This window comes from Octodon degus, unplaced genomic scaffold, assembly GCF_000260255.1.
Source record: "Octodon degus isolate 3935 unplaced genomic scaffold, OctDeg1.0 scaffold00089, whole genome shotgun sequence".
Lineage (NCBI taxonomy): Eukaryota > Metazoa > Chordata > Mammalia > Rodentia > Octodontidae > Octodon > Octodon degus.
This window is the reverse complement of record NW_004524665.1, coordinates 1,900,204-1,921,368: the sequence shown is the minus strand read 5'-3', so window position 1 is coordinate 1,921,368 and position 21,165 is coordinate 1,900,204. Positions and strand designations below refer to the sequence as shown.

Below are 21,165 nucleotides of genomic sequence, written 5' to 3'. Positions count from 1 at the left end.
TCTTGTCTGACCAGGAACAGGCAGGGCTACTGTTGGATCATCAGACCATTGTATTGCTGGCTGCTGAAAGGACCCAAATGGGAGAGTGGATCATTAATATGAGAACTCGATAAGATGATTTAAAGTATTATTATATATATATTTTTTTAAAAAATGGACAGAAGGGACTACAAAAACATTTGCACAACATGATCTTGTCTGACCAGGAACAGGCAGGGCTACTGTTGGATCATCAGACCATTGTATTGCTGGCTGCTGAAAGGACCCAAATGGGAGAGTGGATCATTGTGTGGAGTTGTTTCCTTGACTCCAAAAATGTTTTTGAAATTCTTCTCAAATTTGGCTTCCAGTCCAAGGCCCAGCCTGTTGATCTTTTTGTTCTGAAAAGGAAAATGCAAAAGCAAAAATAATTACAGCTATCATTCAATAAGCGTACACTACCAATGTGTCAGAGAATCTGGTACCTCATCTGGACTATTCCAGACATTAAGTAAAAATTAATCCAGTTCAGAGAAGTTTATGTTCCCTGTTTCTCTTTGTCCCCAAACCAGGGAAGCTAAACACCCTTGTAATGCTGGATACACTGCATCAACTTGAGGTTTATTTTTAATTTTTGGCAGAACCGGGGATTGAACTCAGATTCTTGTGTTTGCCAGTCAAGCACTTATCCTACTGAGCCATCTCCCCAGCCCCCAACTTGAAGTTTAGAAGTTTAGCTAAGTCACTCAGCTGGGGGCAAAAGCCTTCACTTTGTAAATATCCCCAGTTTGTGGAAGAGAACAAGAGATGGTGTGGGCGGGGCAGCCTGCATACAACGTAAAGGAGGAAAAGAGCCTCACATCCACCCCCCTTCACCCTTGCTGCTTTTGCTGTCTCCTGCTGCCCTGAAGTGTTGACCCCTTGCCATTACACCCTGCCTTGGAGCCAGTCGATTACCACCTGAAACCTCCACAAACTAAAGCTAAATAAGCCTTTCCTTCTTTAATTTTGGGTGTTGGGTATTTTGTCTCATCAACAGGAGAAAAGTAACTAAGATGAAGTAGTGCCCTTGCCCTGGCTATACCTGACCACGTGTTTAAAGAGGCTTTGGTAAGGGCTGGCAAGATAGCTCAGCAGACTAAGTGCCTGCTTTGGCAAAGGAGGGACCTGGGTTTGATCCCTGGTACCCACATGCCACACTGACCCTGCCCCTGAGCATGCTGAGCTAGCCGCCGAGGCCAGGTGTGGTGGTACATGCCTATAATCCCAGGACTGGGAAGTCTGAAAACAGGAGGATCACTGTGAGTCTGAGTTGCATATTTAGACCATGTACCAAATACATTGAAAACACACACACACACACACACACACACACACACACACAAAGACCCTTTGGAAATGGCTTGTAGGAAGAATGTGGAAATGTTCACAGATGTTGCCTTAAAGAGTAGAGCTTGGGACTGGAAAGATAGTTCAATGGTCTAAGTGCCTGCCTGGCAGGCACAAGGACCTGGGTTTGATCCCTGGTACTATATGCCAAGCTGGCCACCAAAATCAGGCATGGTGATATACACCTGTAATCCCAGTGTTGGGGAGGCTGAGACAGGAGGATCACTACTAGTCCAAGCTGTGAGACCCTGCACCAAATAAACACATAAATAAATAAATAATTTGAAGTAAAATTTTTAAAAAGGAGTAGAGCTGGAGCACCTCAGCCTATTCTGTATGGGAAATTCTGGTCAGAGCTCAGACCAGAAGGCTGATAGAAATTCTGCTAGTAAAGTCCAAGTTTGGGAGTTTCTGCTGGGAAGGACTGTATTGGCTTGTGGACTCCAAATGATATATGTTACGGCTTGGCAGAAAGTTTATCTGCATTTTGTTTGTGTCCAGAGACTTTGCCTGATTGTGTGATTAAAGGCTAAAGACTGATTAATCTGGCAAAAGAAATTTTAAGGCAGTTGAATACTGAAGCAGTTGTATGGCTATTTGGGGGATTTTAGCCAGATTTATATTGAGAATCAAGAGCAAAGAGCTCAGCAGGATGATTTAAAATGTTGTGAGTGGACTACAAAACTAGAGCTGAGGAGATCTTGATTGCTAAGCAAGAATAGGCGAATAGAAAAGATGGTCTGAGAGCATCACAGGAAACAGCAGGTATCCACCAGTTGCATCTCAAAACTGCAAAAGGGAAAGCCCTTGCTTTGAGGAGAAAGCCACAGAGTGCCATGTTCCAGAATGGTGACAGAAAGTTTGGTCCTCAGAATTGGATTCAGAGTGCCCAGTGTCCAGGCACTTGATTATTATTTTTTTCTTTTTTAAATCTTTTTAATTTTAATTTTTTTTTTCAGGCACTTGATTCTTAAGCCAAGAGAGAGGAAAGCTTAGCTATTGCCGTACCTGGCAGCAGAACTCAGTGTTATCCACATGGTGTTGGTTTTAGAGGTATACAGAATGCAAGAGTTTTGAGGTTTAAAAAGTTTCCACCTTGATTTCAGAAGGCCTGGGAGGCTAGTCAGCATGCCCTTGAGAGGGTAGTTTGAGAAGCTGTGACTAAGAAGCCAAAGGTGTAGTGGAGGTCCCAGAAGTTTGGAGAAGCCAGAAATGTGGATTTCCTAAGTAAAGCTGCAAGGAAGCAGCAAAGTGGGCCTAAGAGAGAAGCCACGGGAACTATAACCGCCAGAAGTTCCATGGGTAGAGCCATCCAAGCCATCTGGAGCTCACAGTTTGCCTCAGATGCGAGACATGGAACTACAGGACTTAATGTTTGCCCTGTTGGAATTTGGACTTGCTTTGCTCCCATTCCTTTGTAGTTCCATTTATAACTTATAGAATAAAGATGTTTATTTTGTGTGGTTGAATGTTGGAAGTGTCTAACTCTCTATGTCTAACTTTCTATTTCATAGGAGCTTGCAACCAAAAGTTTGACTTATTTCTTGGATATGATTTAGGACTTGGACTTCTCAGCAATGCTGAAACTGTTAGGACTTTGGCAACTCTTATAGATGGACTGAATGTCTTTTGCATAAAGGGGTGTGCATGAGTCTTGGGGAGCAGGTTCAGAAAGTTATGTTTCTAAGGTAATATACTGCTGATAGACTTAATACTGGCTCTTGAGGATTGTTAGACCTGTGTTATCATGCTCAAGTTGTGAAATGCTAAGAATAAGCATGTCTTTGTATCAAGAAACAGGTGGTTTAAAGAAATATGTCTGTTGCCACGTTGACAAGGGGTGGATTATAGTGGTTGATACATTGTGTCAACTTGAGAATGGAGAAATTTAGAAGCTTAACTAAACTCAGCAGGGGACCAGGGTCCTCACTTTGTAAATGATGGATCTGCACCCATACAACAATCTGCCAGGTCATGGCAGTGAGCCAACATGGCAGGCAGATCCTAAACCAATCATGCATCATTCCTAGACTGATTTTTGTCTTCTTCCTCCTGGTTAACCTTGAACTTCCTCTCTTGTTTTTCTGAACCCACACCAAGCCTTCCCCAATCAGCACCTGTTATGACCCCATACTGCCCATGCCAGCTCCACCCCCAACCCAGTCCAATAAATTTTTTTGTCTCCCCAAGGGGTTCTTGCTTTTTTTTTTTTTTTTGTGGCCAGTTCAACCTGCCCTGGGGGCAGGGCTGATGCGGCATGTGGTGCCGGAGATTGAACCGTAGTCCCTGAGCTTGCCTAAGCAGGTGCTTTAGACCACTGAGCTATCTTGCCAGCCCTCTTGCTTCTCTTCAGCAGCCCTCTCACACCTAGCAATAAAGGATTTCTTTACTTCTCTCTCACTTCCTTTTTTTTGTGCCAGTTTGAATATTCTGTATCTGAAATGATTGGCATCAGAAATGTTTTAAATTCCAGAATTGTTTAGATTTTGGAATATTTGCATATGCATGATGAAATTATCTTGGGTGTAGGACCCAAGCCTAAACACAAAATTCACTTGTGTTTCATATATATCTTATACAGATAGCCTGAAGGTAATTTTACACAACATAATCAATAATTAAATGCAAAATTTCCATTTACAATCTGGTTGTTGCTCAGAAAGTTGCAAATTTTGGAGGATTTAAGTTTTTAAACTTTCAGAGTAGGGATGTTCAACCTGCATGTTGTGGTCTAATTCCTGATCAGGAAGATTATCTATCATCTATCTATCTATCTATCTATCTATCTATCTATCTATCTATCTATCTATCTATCTTTTTGAAACAGGGTTTCACTATGTAGTTCAGGCTGTCCTTGTACTCACTTTGTAGCTCAGGCTGGCCTTGAATTCTCAGCAATCCTCCTGCCTCAGCCTCTCAAGTGCTGAGGTTACAGACATGAATCTTCACTCCTGGCCATACCAATTTAATTTCTTAAAAGTTCTCTCTGCTTGATTTTTAATCACAGCATATATGATTTGCACCCATGTGACAGTACAGATTCACCCTTTGAGAAGTCTTGTTAGCTTTTTGATAGACAATTAGGAAATTAGTAGGTAAAGAAATCTAAGACTTTGACTAAGGGCCAGCCAGATAGCTCAGCAGACTAAAGCACCTGCTTAGGCAAATGCAGGGACCGGGGTTTGATCCCTGGCCTGTTGTGCCAGCCTCCCCTCTCCCTGGCACACACTGAGATGGCAATTGAGGCTGGGTGTGGTGGCACGCCTCTGTGATCCCACTGCTTGGGAGGCTGAATATATATATATATATATATATATATATATATATATAATTGAAATTTGAGAAGCTTGATTTGGTATCTTCCCTTAGCTAAGAGAAACACTTAGTTCCCTTTAAAATACATTTGCATTTCCAGTGGTAGTGAGCAGACTGACAGTGGATTGTTTTCTGTGATTAAGAATGGACTATCCAGAGCCAGGGAGATAGTAGAATAAGCACCTGCCTGGCAAATATAGGGTCCTGAGTTCAATTCCTGGCACTGAAAAAAAAAAATGGACTATCTAAGGGCCGGCCAAATAGCTCAGTGGATTAAAGCACCTGCAAGCAAGTACAAGGGCTATGGGTTCAATCCCTAGGCCTGCCATGCCAGCCCCACCACTGGGGTGCAGTGAGACAGCAATTGAGACTAGGCGTGGTGGCACACACTAATCCCAGATCTTGGGAGACTGTAAATAGGCAGATCGCTATGAATGCAATCTAGTAGTGAGACCCTGAATGCCCTGTAGATCCTTCCTAAAAAAAAAAAAAAAAAAAAGAATGGACTATCTGAAGGGACCAGCAATATAGCTCAGTGGTGCAGTTCCTGCCTGGTAAGTGCAAGGTCCTGAGTTTACTTTACTGCACCCCCCTACATCCAAAGAATGGACTATCCAGAAGTGAGTGAAAACAGAGGCCCTAGGCTCCCCTCTCTGCCGACACCTTCTGGTTGATTGTTACTCTCCCTACCTGTACCACAAGGCTTTTAAAATAGTTTCCTGACATTTTTCATGTCCAGGTTTGATGCAGGATGATGGCAACTGGAACATTTCTTGATGGAAGAAGGTGCGAGGTAAAGAGACTGAAAGAAAGGGGGAAGCTGGGAGAACCACCTACTCTGCCACATGCCTTGTGGCTCTGAAAGATGAGACGTATGTCCTGCACAAACTCCTTCACTCGGAAGTACTTCTCCTCCCTCAGCCTGACCTTGATCATGCTTAAATCCATGCGCTCCTGTTGGCCTAGAGTTGCATCTTTGATCTGTTGGGAGAACAGCAAAAGGCGGGGGCTGTTGGCATGTTTTCCAGTCCGCCTTCCCTAGACTCCCACCGCTGTGGTCTGAACCTTTGTATCCCCACTCCTTCCCACTCATAGGCTGAAATCTCCATCCCAAGGTGACAGTGTTAGGAGGTGGACTGTTGGGAGGTCATTAGGTCATAAAGGTGGGCTCTTCCTGAGTGCAATCAGAGCCCCTACTGTGATTCTAGGGACCCCCCCCCCTCAAGTGGAACAGAGGAGGCAACCGATCTGCACTGGAAGAAGGTCTTCGTCACAATCCCACCATGCCACCACCCAAACCTCAGACTTCCAGTCTCCAGAACTGTGAGAAATACGGATCTGTTGTACACAGGCAGTCTATAGTAATTTGTTACAGTGGCAGGAACAAAGTCAGCTGCCAACAAAGCAAAGGTAAGGGCAACTTGTTCAGATCAGGAGTTCGACAAATGCAAGTTTCTAGCTTAGGTGCTGTTATTTACATAATACTGTGTTGTGAAAGAGAAGGTACTTACCGCATAGCAGTAGACCTTCAAGAGGAGTAGCTCACATTTCTGCAAAATAAGGAGGAGACTTTAAGTGCAAAATAGCTTAGGGTGAAAAAATCAGTGCCAAGTCCAGATAGAATAGGTGACTTTTGGAGCTTTGGACTCCGAGAGTGGGAATTTCCTTGCATTGGAGACTCTGGACTATGGATTTTGGTGCTAGGTCATGGGATACAAGGACAGCAGGAGAAGGTGACTTGTCTTTGGGCATCGTTCCCTAGTTTGCAAGACGGGGGCTCCTCCTTGTGAGCCCCAGGGCCCCACCCACTCACCAGCTGATCCTCATCACTCATCTCCTTCATCAGCACCTCAGATTCCTGGAGGCATGGTTGGCTGTCTCGGCACCTTTTCCGAATAGCCTCTGTCTTGCAGAAGACACAGCTCCATGGGTCTCTGAGAGGTTATGTATAAGGTGAGAAACACTGGGCAGGGGCTGGGAATCAGCCCCCACTCCTCCAGCTCCTGGGGCTTTCTGCTCAGGAATGACGTGGTTATCATCTTGTATACAGTTTCTCTCGTGAGGCCAGGGCACTAAAATTCTATCTGGGCTCCACAGCAAATGACATCCCCTTTCACCATAGTGGTGACAGGGTGGTAATGTGTTGGTGAGATGTCCCAGCCTCAGAACTTGGGGTTCTCATTTGACTCACTCTGAGCTTGAGCATGAACCCTGATCATCCCAGTTGAGTACTGGAATTTAGTACCTTAAAATGGGAGTGCTAGAGCCATAGTAAGCAGGATCCACAGAAAAATCAGGACACCAGTCCTTGCTTCTCAACCCTGCTGGATAAGCACGGAGCATGAGCTATGGATGTTCTCCTCTCTGCTGCTGCCTGATCAATATCTTGAATCTGTGCTGCAGAAACTTCTTGGAAAGGAAATCTACAGCCTGAGTGTCAGATCCATTTGGCTGAAGAGTTGTTCTCCTTCACTACCACCCTCCATGCTGGGAGAGTCTCAGCAATCAGGGAGACAACAACGTGCTGTCCTTGCCTTGTCAGCCTCTCTCTGGCCACCCAGAGCTTGCTCAAGGGTCCACCACAAAATACCCATCATACTGAGATGGGAGCTACATGTGGAATAGAAAAAAGGAGGCGAACTACTTTCTGCCTCTGCGGATTGCCCAGCTGGCCAAAAGCAGAGAGTTCCGTTGCCCCTCTGAGCTAGTGCCCTGGGAACAGGTGGGTCACATTAGACCTTTCCCATCATGGAAGGTCAACACTGTCCTCACAGGACACATTCCTGGTAGGTCTCTCTGCAGGCTGCGGTAATTCCACCTCACCTCAGCACCACTCAGAGCTTTTGTCAGTATCAGTGGCATCCTGCAGTCCCCACCACCTCTGTCCAAAGACACATTTACAGCCCAAAAATGTGCATCAGAAACATTCCTCCTCCAATGGAATTCTGCAGTCTTATCCTGTGCCCTGTCACCCAGAGCCAACTGAATTGATAAGAGTGGGATGGACCTCCAAAGGTTCATTACAATGTCAGCTTTATCACCACTGTGATGTCCTCATAGCAGGTGGTGTATGCAAAACTCAGTCACCAGTGTTTAACATTATGGCTCCATCAGAGCACACAGGTTCAGGAGCTGAGAAGATGAGGTAAGATAACAGCCCTCGGGATCACACTTAGGAACTACTTGAAGAACCTTCGCTTCCCACTAACCTGCTACTTTCAGTACTGTTAGAGTGCTCTGGGTGACATTTTTGGATCTTGATGCTAAGGGATCTGCCCCCTCTGCATCAAAGCCCAACTAGCGATGGAAACTGAGCAGGATGTGTACAGAGGGACAGAAGGAAGAAAGACGCGGGGGGCGGAGAGGACAGCGTCTCACTCACCGCTTGGTGTCCACAGATGGGATGTGGCAGTGCTCGTGATAGGATTTTGGGCAAGTATCGCAGCAGTACAGCTGTCCCCCTTGGCTACACACTTCACATTCATTTGAGTTTTCTGGCTAGAAGGGAAAATGATGTAGATAATATTTGGATCCCTGAGAATTTAGGAGGTTGTCCTGTTGAAACTCTAGGATAAGTGGCCATGCATGTACCAAGATGGCACTTGTTGATTATTGTCCTCATACTATGAAGGAGCAGTATGAGTGGAGATTTATTTTAGAAGAAGGCATTGTGGACCACAGCAAAGTCCAGGAGAGACTTTAATTTATTAATTTTAATTAATTTGCTATGTGTGTCCTGAACAGAAAAACAATATTTTGAAGACAATGATTCTGACACCGCATAGGTAGCAGCACCAACAAACAAAAGGATGAGTTAAGCGAATCTAATTACTTGGCTTGGAGAACGTGAGCCATGAGTGCTATGTCATTCCTAGTTGCCCAGATCTAAATTTACTCCTCAGAGGGTGATCTACTGAAAATTTGATATAATGTAACACACTGAGATATCGCTGCATCCTACAGCCTTGGTCATAAATTCCTCATGGGTTGAACAGTCTAAGCAGTTCTTAGACTGGGGCTTCTATTCCTGTGACAGTGCCTCTCGGATGGAAAGACCAGTGTACAGATGGCCAGGTGAGCATCAGGGAGGACACGGCCTTCGGGTCTGGGAGTCTAGGGGAAGGCCTCCCATGACTCATCCAGGCTGGCCCATGAGGTATGGGGGCACCATCTCTAAAGTCAAAGGACTATTGTGGCAACTACCCAGTTAACTGCCTCTATCTTCATTTTCTGGGCCCATGAAAGAGCTGGAGTTCTGTTCTATAAAAGAAAAATGGATGGTACTGAAAAATTGACCAATACTAACCAATCTCAATATAAACCTGACCTTTAGCCAGATTTAGTTATATTTCAGTTTTTTTTTTTTTTTTTTATGTATTGGAACAGAGTCTCACTATGCAGCTTGGACTCATAATGATCTTCCTGTTTTCAACCTCCCCAGTGCTGGGATTACAGGTATGCACCATCATGCCCAGACTTGCTGGCTGGTTCAGTGCTCCCAGGGGGAGGGCTGGTGTGGCATGCGGTGCTGGAATCGAACCCTGTTCGCTGCACTTGCCTAAGCAGGCACTTAGACTGCTGAGCTATCTCGCTGGCCCTGGATTTAATTATATTTAGTGCAGTGAAAAGTTTGGCAATATTTGCACATGGGTATTGTAGAATGATTCACATATGTTACACACAATAGGACTCTGTAAGTGACAATAAGAATTTAAGGAAGGAGCGCACTGGCGGGCAAGGGAAGTCACGCCTGTCCCCTTTCTGGTGATACTTGATGCAGCAGCTATAGTGCCTGTGTATGAAGCTTGTGTGCTGGAGAAACATCTGGAAGCATGGCCCCTTGCTCTTCTTCTGGCACCACAGGAGCAGGAGGAGTGCATCCTGAGGTGCACTGTGTGACAGAGAGGCTTTTCCTCCAGGGGCAGTGTGTCTATCCCAGTGCAGTATCCCCCTGTGCTGGGGCCTGTGAGGAGGCTCTCATATCCTTGGGTGACAATCTAAGTTCCATGAACAGCCTCATGTGGGGGTGGGGGTGGGGGTGGGGGTGGGGGCTGCAGTTGGGGGGGTACTGGGAGCACTGTCCCCTTCTAGAAATGCTCTATGCTTCTCTCCATGACCCTCTGCTCTTCCGGGTTATTTTCCCCTTCACATTTTCTTTCTTTGTAGGTTTCACAGTTAGAATGTGGGGCTTGCTCAGGGCTTGCTTCTCTGTCCTTTTTTCATCTCACTTTTCTCAATGAATGGCTTTTCCCATGAGCACATTTAGCACACGTATCCTCCAACCTTTTGATCCATCTTGAGCCTGCAAACATGCAAAACCTGCATCTCACCCTCTCTAGTGAGAACTTCCCCTTGTGGGCACAGTTCCTGTCCTAGGTCTTCCTGTCTGGAGTCTCCTCTATGTTCCCTACTTCCACAGCCACCCACTATCCAGCCACAGCCTGCAAGTGAACCCCAGTCACTCCGCACCCCCATCTTAGACACCGAGCTCTGCACCACTCCTGGCGGGCCTAAGTTTTAAACACCTCACCTCTCTCAGAGCTGCTGTAAGGGCTGCTGCTGTAGGATTCAGAGATCCCACTTACAATACTGTCAGCTGAAGCCACGTGTGCTGCTGCTTAAGTTAAAATCATAACAGTTAGGAATATCATTCCTGGACTCTAATGAGCCGAGGTAAATTCAACTGTAATTAGAAATTTCTCTATTTATAAATTCAGGACAAACAAGCCACAAAAGTTGCACATATGAGCAAATTCTAGGCTGCCAGGGCAACAGGGCCCAGAGGCTGTCTTGCAGCAGAAAACTCGAGTGGCCGGGAGAGCCATCGTTGGGCTCACCCTCCCAGGCTGCCTCAGGTTGCCTGAGCGCGGATCTTGCAACTGTCTTTCCTTTTTGTCACCACAGGGAGATGCAAGTGTGCTGCAAAGTGCCAGTGAACTGAGTCCAGGGTTTTGGGTCATCCTGATGATACAGAGTGAGTGGGTCTGAGCAAGCAAAAACGATGCAGTCAGTGCTGTTCTTGGAGTCCTGTCACCTGAGAAGACTGCAGGCTTGAGCTATGTCTCTTTATTATTAAATAATCATTACTATTATTATCACTATCATTACTACTATTAAATTTGTAGTGCTGGGGATGGAACCCGGGGCCTAGCACATGCCAGCCTAGTGCTTCACCACCCAACTCTTTCTCCAAGACCCCTCTTCAATCATTTCAGCAAGAAATTTGTTCTTTTGGTCAGTAGTGATTCTCAATCTGTTCTCCAGACTTTCAGAATTACCTGAGGAGCTTTTTTTTTTTTTTTTAAAAAAAAGCTGGAGTGGTATGGCTCAGTGGTAGAGAACATTCCTAACATGCATTAGGCTCCTGGTTCAGTTCTCAGTACAACAAAAAACAAAAACCAAAACAAAATCCAGGGCCCTATGGCCAGATATTTCAGTTCTGTCTGGATTGGGCCTGGGATGCAGGAGTGTTTCCCACACCCCCAGAGTGCCCTAATGTACTGTCATGCAGCAGTTTCTGGACCAGCAGCAGCACCTGGATTTAAATTTCATTTATTTATTTGTTTATTTGGTACAGGGTCTTACGATGCAGCTCAGACTCGTGACCCTGCTGTCTCACCCTCCCCAGCACTGGGATTGCAAGCGTGCATTACTATGCCCAGTTTCAGTGGCTGGCTCAGCAGCACAGCATCCGGTGCTAGGGAGTGAACCTGGGTCCTTGGGCTTGCCAGGTAGGCGCTTAGACCATGTAGCTTTCTTCCCAGCCTTTAGACCATGTAGCTTTCTTCCCAGCTCCAGCACCTGAATTTGCTAGAAATGCACATTTTGGGCTCCACCCCCTACAGGATGAGTCAGGGGCACAGGTGGAGCTTGGGCAGCTTGATAGGAGTGACACTAGAAGGAGCAACATCAGCTTGCAGCCACTCACAAAGGTGGGTGTGTTGAAGAGCCACTGAGGGAGGCTAGGAAAAGTATGCATCGCAGGTGGCACTGAGCACAGTGAGTTGCTCTGTCCCAGGGGCTGCAGTGCAGTGCACAGCCGGGTAGAGAGCCTGAGTTCTCCCCAGCAAGGGTGGGACAGTCTGAAGGAAGTCACCGTTGGCCCACAAGTTTGGCAGTAGTGAGGTCATGGATGGAGAGCAGATGTTCAGTTGTTTTTCTTGTCTTCACAGAGGACTTGGCTGTGGGCTTCAAGAAAAACCTATGTCTGCCTGTCATGAAACAAGTTACACAGACCTAGAAGTGGAAGTGGTGTCCCACCACCAAAGCTCACTGCTCTAGCAGACGAACTGGAATTCCACCAAGTATGGACTTCTCTGGATCTTGCATGGGCAATGCATTTGCCAGGAAGCCAGAGGGCATGGTGGCCTCATTTCTGTCCCATCTCTGCAGGTGTCCTGTGTCCGGCTGCACAGTGATCTAGAGGGAGACATGCCTCTTACAGTTGTGCAGAAGGTAGGCCCTGAATAAAATGCCTGCCCAATTGCCACAAGAAGAACCGAGGTAAGAGCTAGCTGTGGACAGGTAAGGTTTTGGCACCATACTGTAAGCAGAGATGGCACAGGGCCTGAGGGACCAGAATGGGAGGTGTGCGATTCAGCCCCAGCCAAGCGGGTCCAGGAAAAGTGGCCCATGGCTGGCTAAGCAGTGATGACTTGGCTCCTGTCAGACCAGCCACAGGGGTGTCATGAGGCTCCACTGCCCTGTGCATCTCTCTGCAGGACTAAGGACAGGGTTCCCACCTTCAACTCACCAGCAGGGCCTCACCTGTCCTTTTGGCTGATATTTAAGACCACCTTGGGCTCTGCCACCACCTCCAGGCAGCACATGTTGGGGGCTTTCCTATTCCAACCTCACTGTCTTCTTTAAAAGCTGTTTTCCACTCAAATTTGCAGCCTGCCCATCATCTGCAGGCCAGCTCTATCCATGCCTGCTTCAAGCTGTCCCTAGAGACCCCAGTGCTATAGACCTCTGCCTCCCACGTTCGCTTTTGAGAGGACATGAGTGTGTGCAATTTTTGCACTGAAAGAGACAGAAAGGACCTTGTCAGTGGAGAAGCCCAACGCCAGACCCTGCACCCAGCTGAGGCACGGCTGGGACTCCCTGCTCCTCACACACAGCAACGTGCTCCACCTGAGAGTGAGACTGTGAGGAGCAGGGAATCTGGGAGAAGCAGCGGTGACACAGGTGATGTGCATAGGCGAAGGCAGGGCTATTGCGATGGGTTATAACTGGGAACCAGTACTTACATAAGGGTCTGCTGGGATATTGATGGGAGGGTCCGGTGTTCTCCGCTGAAAGAGACAAAGATTGAGTGACAATATTGAATGTGATATTTCATCAATCACACATTGGTCACTTCCTTTATTTAAGGGATTTATGCCACAGCCTTCCCTGTGCTTTGTTTCACATCTGCTTTTATGAGCCCTCATACTGAACTGGAGAATAGAAACTATTAGATTATGTGCCCACGAGTTCAGCTCAGGGCAAGTTCCACTCCCCAGCCCTCAGGGCCAGGTGAACCTTCAGGAGCCCTTACAGGGAGCCTGGCACTCCTTTCCAGGCTGAGCTGGAGAAGCTCCACCAATTCTCCTACTTGGAGGAGCCCCCAGGCAATTGTCTTTAAATTAGGAAGTGCCACCCACTGGGAGGAGCATCCCTGAGGACGCATCCTCCAGGACCACAGGGACCACAAGGTCCGGAATCGTGGAGGCCTTGCCAGGGAAGAGCTCCCTGCCTAGGAACGTAGCCCTGGAGATAGTGCCCCAAGGTCCCAGGTTAGCCTCTTCCTGAAGGCAGGCACCTTCCCACTTTGTCCTGCATTCCAGGAGCTTGCTCCACCCACTCTCTGGAGCTGGCTGGCTGTGTTTGGTCTTAATGAACACATCCAATAACGTCTCTGCAGAAAACCCTGTGGATACGGGACTCAGTCACTGAATCTCTAATCATCAAGCCAGTGGTGCAGGCAACCCCGCAATCTAACTTTGTGAGGACTGCTCTTGTGATGTAACAGAGATTCTAAAGGTCACTGCTGTCAAGGATTTTAGAAATGGCAGTTCTAACTTCTCTTCCTTTACCAGGTTCTAGGGCGGCGACCTGGTGCGGCGGTCTTGGCGCAGGGCCGCGGAGCGCGAGGTCGCCAGTTGGCGCCCCCGTCCCTTTACCAGGTTCTGTTTTATATCCATTCTTACAGAGGCCATAGAAAATAGCAGGAGCCCCACTCCTTTCTCTGGAGTCTGCATAGCATGGGTATCAGTGGTGCATAGCCTGCACTTTATTTTTACTATATATATATATATATATATATATATATATATAATTTTATTTTTTTTATTTTATTTTTTTGTGTGTGATACTAGGGATTGAACTCAGGCCCTTGCACTTGCCAGGCAAGCACTTATCCTACTGAGTTATCTCCCTGGCCCATGATGTCTTCCACATAGGGAGAAATCAATGTGAGGGATGGAAGTGAAGTCTGCATAGCCTGTCTGGTAGGGCCAGAGGCTCTCTCCATGAAGGAAAGATTTTCCATGTCAGCAGCTATATTGTCAGTTTTGTGTTACTATAACAAAATAAAAGAGGCTGGGTGACTATAGAAAAAGAGGTTCATTTAGTTGACAGTTCTGGAGGCTAAAGGACCCTTCTGATAATAGTCTTCTTGCTTGTGGAGTCCCAAGGTGACACATGAAAAGAGAGATAAAGAAGGTCCTCACAAAATTAGATTCTGGGTTGCCTTCCTCACTGATTTCATGATTAGAGATTCAGTGGTTGAGTTCTGTATTCACAGGGTTTTCTGCAGAGACATTATTTGATGTATTCATTAAGAGTAAACATGAAGGCCAGCCAAATAGCTCAGCAGATTAAAGCACCTGCAAGCAGGCTGGAGGTTCAGTCCCTGGGCCTGCCCCCAGAACGCACTGAGATGGCAATTGAGACTGGGTATGGTGGTGCGCACCTGTGTTCCCAGCTCTTGGGAGGCTGTAAACCGGTGGGTCACTATGAGTCTGATCTAATAGTGAGACCCTGAACACCCTATAGACCCTTCCCTAAAATACAAAACAAAAAAAAAGAAAGAAAGAAAGAAAGAAAAAGAAAAAAGAAAAAAGAAAAGAAAGAAAAGAAAAGAAAAGAAAAGAAAAAGTCCATCCAGCTCCAGAGAGTGGGTAGGAGAGCTTCTGGAATCCAGGATGAGGTGAGAAGGTAATTACATTCAGCAACAGGGTAACCTGGGACCTTGGGCACTGTTATCTTCAGGGCTATGTTCCTAGGCAGGGAGCTCTTCTATCTCTCCCAGACAGACAGACAGACAGACAGACAGACAGACAGACAGACAGAGCACACAGGAGTTCCTATCCTTTAGTGTCTCATGTTTCTTATAAGTGAGAGTCTTTTGTGTCTATGTCTTATATTCTGGGTAACCACTTTTAAGGTAAGGATACACACTGTATTAAGTATCCTTATTCTCTTGTCTTGCTATGAAATTTGGTTTTGTTTTCACATAAAATTGAAAAATAATATAATTTTTAAAAACGACAATAATACCCCTGATGACATAATGATTCTAAATTCTAGTCATCTCCCAGAGGCCCCACCTTATTAGCACTATAGTTGGACTGATTTTCTGTCCTCTTTACTCCCTCACAATTGGGATTAAATTTCAGCATCTGAAGCCTGGGGACACGTTCAAAGCACATCAAACCTAGCCTCTGCCTCACGGGGCTCTTGTGCCTCCAATCACTATCATCTCAGGTGAGACTCAAGGAGAAGACTTCTCTCAATGAGTTCTCTCTCTCTCTCTCTCTCTCTCTCTCTCTCTCTCTCTCTCTCTCTTTCTCTGTAGAGTGGAGGAAAGACAGAAAGAATGGTAAAGATGATTTTCCATTGTTATTTGCTTCTCCGGATGATACGACTTCCAAGGAGAATTTTACATTAGGCATCTGGAGTGCCCACAGGACGTGTCCAGGAAAACCTATGCTCTGTTGTTATTTTATTAAAGATAGAACCCAGGAAAAACAAGAAAAGACAACCATGTTTAAGCTGAGGTTGCAAAGACAGGGGTCATTAAATGTATTGTTTTGTGCATTTCAAAATTGTGCTTGTTTTTCCAGTTTCAGCTTTTATATTCAATTGTAAGAGAGCCTGGCACTTGGGTCTTTTACTAACATACATACACAAGGCCAGTTTTATCTTACAATTTATTTTAAAGACGTGTTCTCACCTCTACCACATGTGTTTTAATGCTGGAAGAAGTCTTGGCCTCTTCTGTTGTATCATATTTGAAAGTAAAAACCATAACAGTACCATATTATAAAATCAAATTTTATCGGGAGTGGCCAGATAGTTTAAACTCTATATGGCTACAGAGATGGAAAATCAGCAAGGTGACAGATGAGATGTTGGCAAAATGGTATGGGATTATTACCTTTCCCTTTTTGCTTGGCGGCTCCGGTAGGTATCCTTTCTGGAAGAGAGCACAGATTGGTGAGCTAATGGGTCTTTTTGTGTTGTGGGCCTGGCCCTCCCGGTTGCTTTCCAGACATTTCAACCTGGCTTCTCACTGGGAACTCAAGGTGTCTTCATGTGGGTCATTTTCCACACTGCCCAGTGATTCGTGGACACATTTAAGTGCACTCTTGTGGCCTCGGGACTGCCACAAACAGCTCAGCAGATGAAAGGGCCCTTGTCACTGCCACCTTCCTCACACGTCCAGGAGCGGATTTTCATGCCATCCTTTCTCTGTATACAGGGTGGCCTGGCCTAAATCTTGCCTTGTTGGAGCTGTTCTCCAATAAGACCTAGCTCAGAACACACTGCTCTGTGATGCTGTCCTCACCCTCCAAGGTGCAAGTGACCTTCCCGCCCTGGCGCTCCTGCCCCGCTTCCTGTGAAGTGATGCCCTGCAGTCCGGGCGTGAATGCAAATGTGCACCTTACGCTGGCCAGCAGTCCCCCACTTTTCTCCCTCATGGCCTTAGCTGAGGCTCAGGAGATTTTTCTGCATTGTTAGAGTGATCCAAGGAGGACAGAAAGCACCGTCCAGCCGCAGAGACCTGTCCCTGATTTTTCCATATCAGGAGTTGATAAAAAGGAGAAAAGGAGTTAATTTAAAATGCAATTTAATATTCTTCTCCCAGAGAAAATTTGAGGGACCTCAAGGTGTAGGTGAGTGGTAGAACACTTGCATAGCGCATGTGAGGACCTGGGTTCTAGCCCTTGCAACATAGAAATATTTTTTAAAATGTTATAAGATGAAAATGAAGTAGCTTAACAAAAAAATATAGTTGAAATCACCTACAACCTAGGGGCTAGTCACGCTAATGTACTGTTTTGTACCATTTGTATGGTGCTACTTTTAACATTGGCTCACAGAATTTAAGGAACTCTGCTGCCACTCCAATTTAAGTCATTCCCATGTCACCAAATTGGATAGTTAATTAACAGCAGAGTCAAGGCTACAATTTACTTCCCCGCCTTTGAAAGAACATGAATTAATTGATTTACAAGTCTGAGCTGGAATATAAGCCAGCCAAGGTAACACCCTGTTCTGTTAGCAATAGCATCTGCGTTGTGACCCCAGTAAAGGGAGTTGTGACAGTTTTCTGGACACAGAAATTCTGCTAAAGCTTGATGGTGAATCACGACGGTTCTAGCCTTGTTTGAAGCCACTTGGCCTTCCCATACCTCCAGCAGTTCTTTCAGTTTCCAGCCGTGGCAGCGCAAGCTTAGCTTCCAGTTCTTGGAGGGTGCATAGTTTCCTTCAATTTCAAACTCCCTGGGGGTGAACCACCTTCCATCCTCACTCTGGATGCTCTTCTTCCAGATTCCTGTAAGAGCAAGACAGGCTGAGCCCCTGCCTAGGAAACACCTCCTCTCGGCCTCCTGGGCCCTGGGGCTCCATGCCCAGTGTGCAAAGCAAGGAGAGAAGGGATCCCCTGCCTTAGGTGTGTATTTGCTTCACCTTCATGCAATCAGGAGAGCAATTACTGCTGATACTGCTTTTTAAAAGTATTTCACTCTATTAAGAAGAGATAAAATGAATGACCCTAAATAATGAGCTGAATTCTTCCTCCTCTTTTCTCTGTGCCCCAGGACAGAGCCAGCCTGAGTTTCAGAGAGACACATGAGGACAACTACCCCTGCCCTCCTTCCGCTGAGCTTTTTTGAGTCCTGGTTGCTACATGAAAGCTGTCATTACTGTCTCATTGACCTTGTCTTATATGACGTTGGTCCAGCTAAAGACAACCAATTATTGCTCAAATTTTGGGCTGCTGACAATTTGGTGTTTCCAGTCATTATGGAAGAGTTAACTAGAGGGTAAAGTTAATCACACAGGGACACCAGGGTCACAGTGTAAACATGTATACTTGTTGGCATCCATACCACTGTTATGTAGGAGAGAGGATCAATCATGATCGATGAATATTGGTACCACAGCAATTCTAATTCGCAAAATATTTTATGGCTACTATCTTAGTTTTTCCCATAAGACTATGCTGAAAAAGTTTTATAAGGAAGTTCAGGGTCAGAGAGATAGAGTGGCTTGCTGCAGGTGACTGACGCTGTGTGCGATGGACTGGACACACTTCCGGTGTGTCGCTCCCCCAAGGCTTGTAGGTGGAAGGCTTGGTTCCCCAGTGTGGTGAGGTGATAGCTGGGGGTTCTTTAAGAGGGAGACTAATGGGAGGTTTTAGGTTCTTGAGGCCACTGCCCTTGGGAAGGAGTAAGGTAGTGTTCAGAGGATCCCGGATCATCCCCCATTATCTGGATTTCTGTCTCGTGGTGGTGTGCCTTCCTTCTACACATTTGCCAATAGAATCTCACCAAAGGCCCAACACATGAGGATCTTGTATTTGAGCAAACCTCTTTTCTTTCTGAAGTATCCTGCCTTTGGTATTTTGTTGTAGAAAAAGAAAATGGACTGATACATTGTTAGTAGCGCTGAAATTTGAATGCAGCTCTTGGGTTTGTGTGTGTGTGTGTGTGTGTGTGTGTGTGTGTGTTTCCTATGTTAAGTCTGGTCTCTTCCCACTTAGCTGAAGACTGAATGGGTGTTTTAGAAAAGGGGCCTGTCAAGCTTGATGTTGAATAGTTTCAGACATCGCCATTTTTTCATACAGGTGTTAAAGTGCCTGCTCTTGTATTAGGTGACAGACAGGCATCTGGTGGGCCATTTCCATGGGTGAAAGTGACATGGTTTGGAAGACTAGCATTTTACCAATTTAAAAGTGAAAACGCTACCATTACTGCAGCCCATCTGGTGTGCTGTGCAGAAGAGTTACCACGGCAGGCCAGGCCTACCTTTAGAAGCGCTTTGGTGCAAGTTTGGCCCTTGGCTAGTATTTGGGGATGTGGGTTTGGGGAGCAGTTCTACTCTCCCCAGAACTGATGGAAGTGGCTTGCTTTACCTCAACTCTTTACACCCACAACATGGTTCCTGCAGAGCCCCTGCTTTTCTCCCGGGAGGCTGGAATTCTGGCGTGGGCCAGGCAGAGGCGCCTATGAAGCTAACTCTGACCAAACCCCGGCTCCTGTGCTCAGGCCAGCTTCCTGGGTAGGAAACATCTTGCATGTGTTGTCGCATTTGGTTGCTGGGAAACTGAGGGAACCCTGGTGACTCCCTGCGACAGCACCCTTGGCTGCCTCTGGACTTCCCCATGTTTCTTTTCCCTTTGTTGACTTTGTACCACATTCTTTCAAAATTTAGCAAAACCTGGGGTGGGGTGAGGTGACTGTATCTTGAGTCCCAGCAATCCCCCGTTAGTCATCAAGACCCAAATTGGGCTCTGTGACCCCAACACAAGTAGCCACTGCCTCAGCACTACTCTATTCCTGGGGCACCGTGCTGCTGAAAAGCTTGGGGACCCATAAAACTCACCGTGCTTAAACAGGTCCTTAATCAGAGTCCCCCTAGCATTACCGCAGGTCACGGGAAGTTCAGGAACATGAAAATTCACATGTGTTTCTCTGAAAATTCTAGGACCTGCAAAAAAAAGAGTTAACTTTTTATTCATTCCATCTTCCTCTAAAACTCCCTAACTCCTCCCTTCTTTTTCTTTTTTTTTTTTTTTTTTTTTTTTAGGGAAGGGTTCTACAGGGTGTTCAGGGTCTCACTACCAGATCAGACTCATAGTGATCTGCTTGTTTACAGCCTCCCAAGAGCTGGGATTACAGTCTTGCATCACCACGCTCAGTCTCAATTGCCATCTCAGCATGCCCCAGGGGCGGGGCCAGCATGGTAGGCCCAGGAATCAAACCCCAGGCCCCTGCGTCTGCTTGTAGGTGCTTTAATCTGCTATTTGGCTGGCCCTTCCTCTCCTCTTTTATAACCTCAAAATGCATTGGCTTTTCCCCAATTAGGTGCATTCCGTGGTCTTTCTTTAGTGGCAGATTAGATGCCCATAGGCAACGCCATACTCCACCCCATGCTCCACATGTATCACACAGCCTTGTGGGAAAAATCTGAGCCCCAAACTTGTTGACTCAACTATTCATGGCACAGTGATTTTCTCCTGATGTTTTGAAGGGACAGTTCTGGTCATATTATGGCTTTGAAACTAGGTAGATGGAGAAAATAACTTGAATTTTAATCAAGTCTCTGCTTTTGAGTTATCAACTCAGGGAACAGCAAAATGGTGGCAGTGGGCACCTAAGAGGGCACTGTCTGTCTCTCCCTTCAGTCTCTGCTTTGCTCTACTGCGTCACCTGAGCTTTCTCAGCAGCTGAGGGCAATGGCTCTAGGAGAGACAGGTTTTCTGAGGGAGCCCTGCATACCATGTGGGGCCACTGGGGTTTTGAGTCCACTGGAGCTTGTACCGAAGGCCCTAAAATGAACTTCCACAGTAATGCTGCCACTCCTGTCCTTCTAGCCAAGGCTGGGGATCCATCAGGGACAAGCTGGGCTTCTCTCTCAGGTGAGGACAGTGGGCCTTCCACAGTCTGCTTCACATACACACAGACCATCCGATCTTGGTGACCCTACCAGGACATTTTATTTACTTTACCCATCACCCTCTCCTCTGTCTTTACAGATGAGGAAACTGAGTCAAAAAAGACAAATCCCAGCTAAAGTTAATGGTGAAAGTCAAAAGAATTGTAAGAATTAGAACATAGGTCTTATAATATTGCCACCAAGAGTTCATTTCTAGGCAGAAGCCATGGCTTTCCACATAGGCAAGACAAAGGTGTGCCAGCTATCAGCATGGTGAAGCTGGGTGCAGACCAGGCGGCCTGCGGTCCTAGACTGACTCATCCATGGAATGGGAGATATCACTAGTTTGTCATGTCTGTGAAGAGCCTAATATTTGCTACTGGTGCCATAAGCCAGTAGAGAAACCTGAGAACATAGAGCAGGAATGAAGATATTTAATTATTAAAAGTTCATCGGGGCTGGTGAGATGGCTCAGTGGTCTAAAGCACCTACTTAGAACAAGCTTAGCAAAGCACAGGGACCGCGATTCAATCCCCCAGCACCACATGCCAGCCA

The 21,165-nt window shown here is 46.3% G+C and overlaps 1 protein-coding gene across 1 annotated transcript in view; it reads right to left on the bottom strand.

Moving 5' to 3' along the window:
• Positions 1-115: 115 nt before the first annotated feature.
• Sp100 (SP100 nuclear antigen) overlaps positions 116-21,165 on the bottom strand; it is a 94,508-nt gene continuing 73,458 nt past the window's right edge. Inside the window, exons 15-23 of the mRNA XM_023722059.1 lie at positions 19,558-19,662; positions 17,364-17,506; positions 16,106-16,144; positions 12,933-12,977; positions 8,066-8,181; positions 6,497-6,617; positions 6,195-6,233; positions 5,521-5,664; positions 116-380 (exon numbers count right to left, since the gene is read on the bottom strand). Of these exons, the coding sequence (XP_023577827.1) occupies positions 219-380; positions 5,521-5,664; positions 6,195-6,233; positions 6,497-6,617; positions 8,066-8,181; positions 12,933-12,977; positions 16,106-16,144; positions 17,364-17,506; positions 19,558-19,662 (914 nt within the window). The 3' untranslated portion in view covers positions 116-218. The remainder of the gene's footprint in view (positions 381-5,520; positions 5,665-6,194; positions 6,234-6,496; positions 6,618-8,065; positions 8,182-12,932; positions 12,978-16,105; positions 16,145-17,363; positions 17,507-19,557; positions 19,663-21,165) is intronic.